General features: G+C 60.6%; 1 protein-coding gene across 1 annotated transcript in view; it reads left to right on the top strand.

Annotated features, from left to right (window-relative positions):
• The window catches only part of SIM2 (single-minded family bHLH transcription factor 2), a 58512-nt gene that overhangs the window by 560 nt on the left and 48150 nt on the right, over positions 1-9802 (top strand). The window contains exon 2 of the mRNA XM_010580340.1: positions 8748-8830. Within this exon, the coding sequence (XP_010578642.1) occupies positions 8748-8830 (83 nt within the window). The remainder of the gene's footprint in view (positions 1-8747; positions 8831-9802) is intronic.

Here is a 9802-nt window from a genome sequence, read left to right as displayed (position 1 = left end):
GGGCAGAGCGTCTGGTTAATGTCCCCTTCTCCCCCCTCCTCCGTTGCTGCCGGTTCAGCTCCGTATGTTCGGGGGGACCGTCCCGAAGAGAGCGGGCTCCGCTCGGCTCCGCCGAGCCCGGCATCTGCGGCCCCGGGAGGCAGCCGGCCCGGCCCCCGGGGGAGGCCCCTCGGCACGGCGCTCCTGCTGGTGCCCAGGCACGGCCTCGGGGAAAGAAAAATAGCATGGGTGTTATTATTATTTTGTTTTGGTTGGAGTTTTCTGGAGGCAGGGAAGCAGGCTGGGAAATAAGGCGCCGAGGCTTCGCAGCGAGGCCCTCCGCCTTCTCCGGGGGCCGGCGAGAGCGGGGAGGGCCGGACCGAGCCCAACCTGCCCCCGAGTGGGGCCGGGACCCCGCTGCTCCCCGGCCGGGGCCGTGCGGGGCGGCGAGCGCCGGTGGCTCCTGCAGCTTTTCTCGGAGACACGCAGCAGCGAGGCCTGACACCCCTCTCTCCGTCTCCCGGGGTTTGGTGAAAAACTCCCCCCCGGCCAGCCTCGCACCCACCCCCCGAGCGCCGAGAGGGCGGACGGCTGGGGCCGCTTTGGGCGAGGGGAGGCAGCCGGCCGGCACCCGTGGGGAGCCGTCGGCCGCCCGTCCTTTCCGTGCCGCCGCTGAGCTGATGGGAGACGTGAAATGAAACGCTGGTTAGTGTCTGCGGGTGGCTAAATAAAGCCCAGCTCCCCCCTTTGTCATTTGTTTGTGCCTCTCCGGACGGGGGGGGGGGGGGGGGGGGGGGGGAAGGAATTAGCAGATTCCGGAGTGGAAGGTCTGCTCTCCGTCGCGGTTTCTAAGGAGCTTTATTAAAAGGCTGCAAATTAAAAAAAAAAAAAAATTATATATGTAAGGGGGGAGGGGCGGAAAAAAACCCACTTCCAAACCGAGAAAAGCTTACCGTTATGGCCATCTAATTCAGTAATTTCGAGAGCAAGTACTAGCAGTGCTACGGGAAGCCAGGGCTCCTTTAGCGTGCACTTCCGAAGCACGCCGAGTTAGAGGAGCAAGGGGAAGCGAGGCGCTGCTCCGCTGCAATTTCCAGCCGTTATCCCCCATCGGGAAATTTCCCGATGAGAAATAGCGCGTCGCAATTTCGGGGGGCCGCTCGCCGGCCCTGGCTGGGGAGCGTGCCCCCCAATGGCTTTGATTTAGGAGGGAAGAAAAGTGGCACGTTCCGAGATGCTGCTGGATGGGTCCTTGCTTTTCTAGCCCTATGGATCCTCAAGAGCAACAAGACGACCCCGAGAGCAGGTTTATACCCACCGTTCGGGTGTGTTTTATGTGTCTGTCTTCCTTAAACAGGCCGGGCGTGCGTTTCCGCACACTCTGCTTATTAGGAGCAACGTTTAAATGCATACAGCGAATTCCTGATCTTTCATCGTCTGAAGTACGGGTGGAAATACATTTAAAACCAAAGCTTAGCATCCAGGGATGACAAGCCGAGAGAGCAACCTCCTTCGGCCCTGAGCCGTGCGCTTCGTGCCTGGGAGGGTGGAGGACAGAGGGGAGAGCCGGAGAGAGGCGGCCGCGGGCAATGCCCGCTCCCAGTAGGGAGCTGGTGGGCGTTTGGTGCCGGGCGGGGGGTGCTGCCTGACGGCACACGGTCCCGCATTACCCTAACTGCCCTTTCCTTCGGGATTTGCCTGCGAAAGGAGGGGAGGGGGAGTGTGTGTGTCCCGTCCCGTTCCCCCAAATCCGGCTGGTGGTTTCCAGTTGGCTTTACTGGGAGGGGAGGAGGGGAAGCCCAACAGCTTGAGAGGCCTGCCCGGCACGGCATCTTAAATTCTGGGGCAGCGAGATTTGGGGAAAGCACCCCTTCGAGCATGTTGCACCCAATGGGTGGGGAGGACCCACGTCCGAGGTCCTGGGCCTTGAAATAAAAGTGGGCATGTAACAGGCCCCCTCACCACCCGCCGGTCTCTGCTCCCGGGGCAGTGGGAGCTGCGCCGCCCGCCCTCCCCCGGGAGTCGGCCACGAAGTGCCCCGGACCGGCCCCGTGGCATCATCCTCGTAAGGCTCAAGGGAGTTTACTTCTTCCAGCCCGAGATGGCGGGGGGGGGGGCGGGGACGGGGACGACACGACACACAGGCCTGAGACGCCTCCAGCATGAGTGATAGGCCCGGGGTAGCTGCAGCCAGCGTGATCAGAAACGTTGTCCAGCTATAAAACTGGCTTCCAGCTCTGTCTAGACTGGAGGGGAAGAGAGAGAGAGGTGTGTGTTTTTAAAAACTCCGGTGGATGGTCCCCCCCCCGCCCCCACCACTTTATTTCCAGAGCGAGCTGACACATAGTTTACGCAAAGTTTGAGACCCTCACCGAAGTGTCTGGTCCCAGCGCTTCGACAAGGCTTGTAAGGGGGTTCAGACAAGTCTCCCCCTGCTCACCCGGGCAGGGTTTTCCCGAAGATGCACATTTGGGACTGAACTCACAGATCCCCCCACGGAGGCGCCTGACCAGGCTCCAAGAAGTGAGAGTGAAAGGAGATTTATATTCCGGCTCCTTTCTCCCCTCAAAGTGCAAGCCCTGGAAGGCATAATTCCGTGCTCCGATATCACAGATTTTGCCGTGCGGTTTCGCTCTGACCTTCAGGTTCATGAATTAAAGTCCAGGAGACAGCAACCTACAGCCTCCCCTGCGCTCCCGCTCTGTAAGATCGTCTTCTCTTGTGTTTTGATTTTTTGCCAAGGCATTTATTACTGTAGAACAAAAATACACCACGGGACTTCCTCTGTCTTGACTGTCGGTATATTTTTTTTTTTTCTGAACATGAGGTAATGAAAGAAAAAGACGTGAGAATAAATCGCCTTTTAAAACCGCAATTCTCTGCCCCCCGGTTATGGCAGACTTGTTAAATTGTGACACTCTTCCTCCCCCATCCCCGACGCAGTTTCCAAAACTGACTATAAAATTGCACATTTATGGATGTTTAAACCGGATGGGAGCGAGCTAATTAATAAGTGACCCAAAAGATAATGCGCGCTACACAAAATAATCTGAATAAAATGACTGAGCCGTAGATCTTAGACCTCTTCCTTATTCCGAGGCGCAGGCAACAGAAATTACTAGGACCATATAGAGTTTTCGGTCCCTATTTAAACTTGTCCGTGAATGTATATTTTAAGAAAATCAAGGCGAATTGCAGCTATTTCATCTAATTTTCAAACGCACTCGGAAGAGGTTCATTAATTAATTAAATAAATAAATAAAGCCCGAGCCGACGGCGTGAGTAATCCCTCTTCGAAAACGTGCCTCTATTGTACTAACCGCTAATAGTGGCATTAAAGGTCTTACTAAAACAAAAAGTGCCATTAGGGCTTCCCTGGAGCTGCGCGGCCGTTCCCAGGCGGCGGGGTCGCTTCGGCCTCTCCCGGCTGGCGGGGAGGGAAGGAGGGGGTCACTACCGTGGTAGCTGTGGCTCTGCCCGGGACCTCGCTGTTTGTCGTGCGCCCGCTTTCGGGCCTGTTAACATGATCTGCTGTTTCTGGCTCTCCGGAAAGAGCCGGGTTTGGTTTGTCCGGGTGTTCTGGAGGGCGTTTTTGTTGCTTTTTTTTTTTCTTCTCTAGGACTTGGCTTTTTTCTTTTTTTTTCTTTTTTTTCTTTTTTTTTTTTTTTTTTTTTTTAACTAAAGTCTTGATCTTTACGCCCGCCGTTCCCATCGCCCAGCCCTCGGCCGCCTTTCCAGCTGGTGACGCTGGAGCCCGCAGAGAGCAGGCAGGCGGCCCGGCACATCCCTGCCAAAGTTAAGCTAACGCAGCCCTGCTCCTTCTCAAAGCGACCCCGGCGTGGGAGCCTCCCCCAGCCGAGCGGAGGTTATCGCCGCCGGGGCGGGGGGTCCCCGTCGGCTCCAGACCCGGCCCGGCCCCTCGGACCCGCCTGTCAAGCGGTGCGATCCTCGCTGCCGTCGGGGCTGAGATACCCCTCGCTGCAGACGGGGCTTGGGGCAAGGTGTCATCTCTGCCCCTCGCCCAGAGCCCCGCTGTCTCCCCCACCTCACGGGCTGACAGGTCACCCCCTCCCTATCCAGCCCTGGGCCTCCCCTAAACGAGGGAGACACAGCTAGACGGAAGGCAGGAGCCGGCAGCTGGCCCCCCCCGCCCCCCCCGGTAATTTCTCCGTTGCTTTCCCGGCCGAGGGAGGCACAACCGCGCTGGGGAAAAATCCCCCAGGAGAGGCGGCGCTGAAAATCCCGGCGCTTGTAGTTGACCCAGGTTCCTTGTGAAGGATGGCGATTGAATAACGCGGGGGGACCATGCGCTCCGGGGGAGCCGGGGAACAATACAGTAGACACAAAGGAAATACTCCAAGTTACAGGGCAATCCGATACTTAACATAATACATCGCGAAGTAATTCTTTTAGCAGAATCCCAAGCAGAAAAGCTACCGGGCTTTCAAAGGTGTGTGTGTACGAATTTATATATTTGGAGAGCAAAGGTGGGAGTTGTTCCCAAATATTTCTAGATCTTATTACAGTTTAACTCACCCCCCTCCCTGGAAACTGGGAAATGGTACAAAGTGGATGTTGAGGTACTTTGAAAAACAGCCAGAGATGTCAAAAGACGGCAGGGGGGAAATCGTGCCCGGGTCTGCCGAAGGGAGCGGGACGCGTTCATATGAGAACCCCCGCGCATTTCAAGGGCAAAAGTAGCACGTACTGCCTGTGCAACCCCCCCAGTCTGTCCCTGGAACGCCGTTTTGGGAGCCGAACCTGCCGCCGGTGCCCGGCGGGAGGGGGGGGGCTGGCGGGCACCACTGTGGTTCGGGCCGGTTATTTCCCCCTTAGCGTTTCTTGCCAAGCATCCCGCTGTGCCCGTCCTGCCCCCCGTCCCCCGCCCCTCCCCGCCGCACGGTCCCGGTCCCTGTCCCGGTCCCGATGGGGACGGGACCGGCGGTCGTTACAGACACTAGTAAGTGGAGGGCAAACAAGGAAAGGGGCTCAACTCATCCATGTTTGCCGACGGCGGGATGACAGGAGAGAGGAGGCTGCGCCTGGGACCGGCGGGTCACCCCCCCCGCAGGCAGCACTTCGCCGTGCCAGCTCCTGCCCGCCGCGACGGGCTCTGCCGCTGAGCCCGGCTCTCCGGGCTTTACGTTACCGGCAGCTCCCGGAGTCGCCCCAGGCCGGTGCTGTAGACCATCCCCTGCCCTCTAGCACGGCAAAGGGGCTGCGCTCGGGGGACAGGCCACCCCCACGGGTGTCCCCAGCATTTGCAGGAAGGATGATGCGCCAGCTGTTCGCCCGCTCGCAGGGAAACGGCTCTCTGGGCCAGCGTCGCAGGTGATTCGCGCTGCAATGGGGCATTTTTAATCGTTTCCTTCAAAATTACCCGTCCGGCACGGCACCGGCTGTACGCCCGTGTCGGAGACCCGGCAGCCTCCCCCGCCGGAGACCCATCCCCGGCCGGGGCCACCCCGGCAAACTCCCACCGCGTTCAGGAGGTGTAGGAAACGCTCGCTTTGTATCGGCAGCTCTTTTGGCCTCGCTCCAGTCCAGTGAGTGAAAATGTGCGTTATTTACTGGCTGGGCAGGAGCAGCTCGGCTGAGTCTATTGCATCCATATGTTTACAGGACGTACGCTGCGCGTTTGCAAATCTCTCGGAAGACAAGTTAATAGGCGTTAGTCCTTTATCTGAACGTAAGGTTTTATTCGTTTCGTTTCCATCTTTAAAGCGATCTGGTGGTGGATTAAATGATAAAATCATCGGCTTTAAAACGAGCTTAGACGAATGCCACGCTGATCCACCAAATGCGTTTACGTTTGATGAGAGTTCGCAATTGCAACTCCAATTTAAAATTTCAAAGGGAACAAATCTGCGGGAGTGACTTTTTTAGTCCGGGTTAGGAAAGAACCTCAAAAATAGTGGAGATGTTAGGGATGCTGTGAAACCGTACCTGGCCAACCGTAACGGACAGGACGGAGCAGATTGCCACGCACGGGTGCGGCAGAGACACGGTTCGTTCTTGAAGAGCTTCTTCGTGAGTGGCTCAAAGAGTAAATCTGCTTCGTCCTTCGGGAAGTCAGGGCTCGTTTCAGGACAGTTTTTACACCGCTATGTGTAACCCCCTTTGCGGAGTTTCGAGATTTGCAATTAGTAAATCGAAAAAAAAGGGCAAGCCGCGCAGCACCAGGACTGACTGTCGCTTGCATTTGTTACCGTCTGGGGAAAGAGACTGCAGGATGTCTCTGCGATCCTCAAACCTTCCGCCCCAGAGTAAGCAGCGTTTCAGCAGAAAGAACGTTTTGACGGGTCCCTGGAAGTTTAGGAGTCTTCTCCAAACTGCGAACCGGGAAACGGCGTAGAAAAGTGCGACTTTTCGTTTGGCTCTTCAAAGCAAATTTCCCGATGCGTGGCCAAACACTTCTCTCTCGGCGAAGAGAACGTGTCCTTCCCCTACCCCCAAGAAAGCGCAGCCGCATGCCGTGCCCTTCTGCGGCGCCGTTTGGAGACACCCGCTGGGGCAGCCGGAGCGACGGACACGGGGTGGGGAGACAGACGCCTCTTCTTGGGACTGGCCTCGGGTGCTGCTACTGCCTTGCCACGGCGGAAAGGAGGCGTCAGGGCCGGCCAAGGTCCCCGGGCTACCCTGCCTGGCGCTGGGAGCCCGAGGTTCCTTTGTGCTTGCCCGGCTGGAGCGGGGCGTGGGGCCAGGCTCCGCCGACACCGGGACACCGGGAGGAGGTGAAACTCGGGGGCCGGCAGGGCGGGCAGCCGCGCTTCGCCACGCGTCCTCTCCGCCGGCCCGCCTTGCTCCAGTGGGAGATCCTGTCCACCTCAAGGGACGCCCCAAGAGCGGGGAGAAAGGCTTCCATCGTTTCTAGACCAGGGCTACCTGCGGACACCCGGCCGAAAGATACGCGGATCCGGGAGGGCTTCAGGCAGGACGTTTAGAAATACGCTCCAGAGCTGGAGCTTAGGGCAGGGCTTTCCGCCTGGGTGCCAGCTTCTTCTTCCTCCCGTCACGGAGCCGAGCGGGGCTCCCGCTGCAGTGGCCTTTGCCCCTGCAAGCTTGCGGTGGGAGGTTTCTTTGAGAGCACCTGGTCGGTGAGAGGGCACCGGTGGAAAACGCGGCACTCGGTTTCATGGCTGCGCACCAGTTCGCAGCGACACTGAAGGATGCCCGGGCTGTGCATCCATCACAGGCTTGTGCGCCCATGCTTCAGACGGGACCCAAGGGGCCCCCGGCCGCAGTGAGCCAGGGCCCTTGTGGAGCCCGCGGCGCCGCGCCCCGGCCGCCAGCACCGCCGGCCTGGCAGCACCGAGCATCGCCGCCTTTCACCCGGCACCGGGAAGGGCCTTCCGCGGCGCCTCTCGGCTGCAGGGCAGCACGGGCAGGAACGCCCTTAGGGCTCCGTGGCCTCTCTGAAGCGGTGCTGTAGCCCCGAGGGCTGTCCTTTCCCTCCAAAAAGGAGGCATTGAACGGACGCGGTCCCGTCCCTCCCTTCCCCCCCATCTCCCCATCTGTGCGCTCTTGCGGGCAATGGCACGCTGCAGAGCCTGCCGTCAGGTGCCGACATGAGTCTTCAGTTCTTCAGCTGGCACGGGTAGTGGTCTCAGCTCCACCGCGGAGCTGGTGCAAGCCTTCTTTGCATGGAGGAAATGAACACCAAACAAACCAACAAACCCCAGACCAGCTCCCCCCCCAACACAGCTCCATCAATAACCTTTCGCTGTCACCAAAGCAATGCCGGGCGCACGGGCTGCCCCCAGTCCGCCGGGCAGCGCTATGTGGCGGAGCGGCGGGACCGGGTCGGGCCTGTCGGGTCAGGGGGGCCGCTGCTCGGCCGGGGCCGGGTTGGCCGGGGGAAGGGGCGGGGAAGGGGGGGGGGGATGCGAAGCTGTGCCGTCGCGCCGGCAAATTTCTCGGTCCCGTCCGTGCGCAGGTGAAGAGGCCGTCGGGGCAGCTTCTCCCCGACTGAGCTCCGGCCCTCTTTAACCTCCTCAGCCCCCTCCCCAGCCGGGACCCGCCTTGGCCGGCGTGGGGGTCGTCGGCACCGGCACCCCCGCGCAAGCCACCCACCGGCCCAGCCCTCCGGCCGGCGGCAGGGGTAGAGGGGAGCGGGGCGGGGGGACCGCGCCGGGCAGGCCCGCGGCCGGGTGTCGGGGGCCGTCCTGCCGCACCTCCCGCGGGGAAGCACGCGTGGCCGGGGCGGTAATTGAAGACAGGCGAGTGTCTCGCCGCTCCTTGTGCCTTCCGTGTGGGAACGCCCCACTGGGCGCCAAGTGCCCTGGGCTGTGCCTGGCGAGGCTGCGGGCAGGCCGGGTGCTCCGCTCCTGCCTCCACGGCGGGCTCGTCCCTCGGGTCCTCAGTGTGTGGCCGGTCTTCCCTCACCCCGGCCGCGGGGGAAGGGGGAGGACGGGCACGATGCCGCTGGCAGGACGGTGGCGGCATGGCGGGCGAGGGGAAGCGGTTGGGGCAGGCGGCTCCCTGGGGGCGCGCTGGAGGGCGGGCGGCTCTCCGGGGAGGGAGAAAGCGGGTCCGCGGCAGTGCGCTGGCCGGGACCCCCAGAAAAAGAGCTATTCCCTTCCCAGGCGTGTGTGTGGAAGGGACTCGGCCTTTCCCACCTCCCGACCCCCCACGTCGGGGCCCGGCCCGCTCCCCGCGGGAGAAGGGGGGGAGAGCGGGCGGGTTGCGGGCAGCCCGTGTCCCGCCGGGGAGGCAGGGCGGGCCGGGCTCCGCTTCCCGCTCTAACCAGCTCCTTGGTTCCCTTGCAGGTCTGGGCGACGCCTGGGGACAGCCGAGCAGGATAGGGCCCTTGGATAACGTGGCCAAGGAGCTCGGATCCCATTTGCTTCAGGTAGCGGACGCCTTCCTCCTCTCGTACACACTGCGCATCCCAAGTGCGGTGTTGCGCTGTGATCAACCTCCCGCCTCTCCTCCTCCGCCTCCTCTTCCTCATCTCCCCCGCACCGCGAGAGGAGCCTGGGTGAAGCCTTCCTCTTACTCCCGACCCTCACACGGGCTGGGAGGGGAGAAAACCCGAGACATCAACCACTTCAATTATTTTTTCTTTTCTTTTCGCCTTTTATACTAGTAGAAGTAACAGCTTACCATGGCGCTAATCGGCTCTCTCTGCACGCCAAGTGTCTCCCAGCCGTAAAAGCGATAATCGGACGCCCCAGAGCTGCTGGGGCTGTCCCGCAGGTAGCCCCCCGGCGAGCGGCAACGGGGAGCGCGTTTAGGCTGGAGGGGTGCCGGACAGCGGGGAGCGTCGTTCTCCGCCGGTGACTCTGGAGAGGAAACCTGTAAGGGAGCGCAGGGCTCCCGAGGCGGGGGGGTGAACATCTGGAGTAGATCTCCCGTGGACGTTAGCACCTGAAAATACCGTTGTTCACAATCCCGTTGATTCTGCTCTGGAATTCCTCTGAATTCCCCTCGCGTAGGAGAGTTTAGGAAGTCGTAGCCGGAGCGTGTGTGCCAGCCGGAGGGGGAAAAAAAAATAATTACGTTTAGCTCCATTTTTTTTATACGTGAACTTAATACAGCAAGGTTTTTTCTCCCCCGAATTTAAAGACCTAGTAAACCGTAATCATTTAACGGCCGTTTTTACTGTGGGAGGTTAATTCCTGGTCACAGCGCTGGAGCTGTTTTAACTGTTCGCTCGGCTGGGGATAAAAACCTCAGCAGAAACTGTTCGGGGTCGGTGGCCGCTTCCCCCCGCCGAGCCGCCGGGAGGGCTCGCTCGCCCACCGCCCTCCCCGCCAGCCGGTGGCGTTGGGGGGACCAGCCCCGGCCGTTGCTGGGCCCCGCGCCCGCCTCGCGCCCCGGC

The sequence above is a fragment of the Haliaeetus leucocephalus genome, unplaced genomic scaffold (assembly GCF_000737465.1).
Source record: "Haliaeetus leucocephalus isolate CR32 unplaced genomic scaffold, Haliaeetus_leucocephalus-4.0 Scaffold702, whole genome shotgun sequence".
Lineage (NCBI taxonomy): Eukaryota > Metazoa > Chordata > Aves > Accipitriformes > Accipitridae > Haliaeetus > Haliaeetus leucocephalus.
The sequence above is the reverse complement of the archived record's forward strand: the minus strand, read 5'-3'. Positions and strand labels throughout refer to the sequence as shown.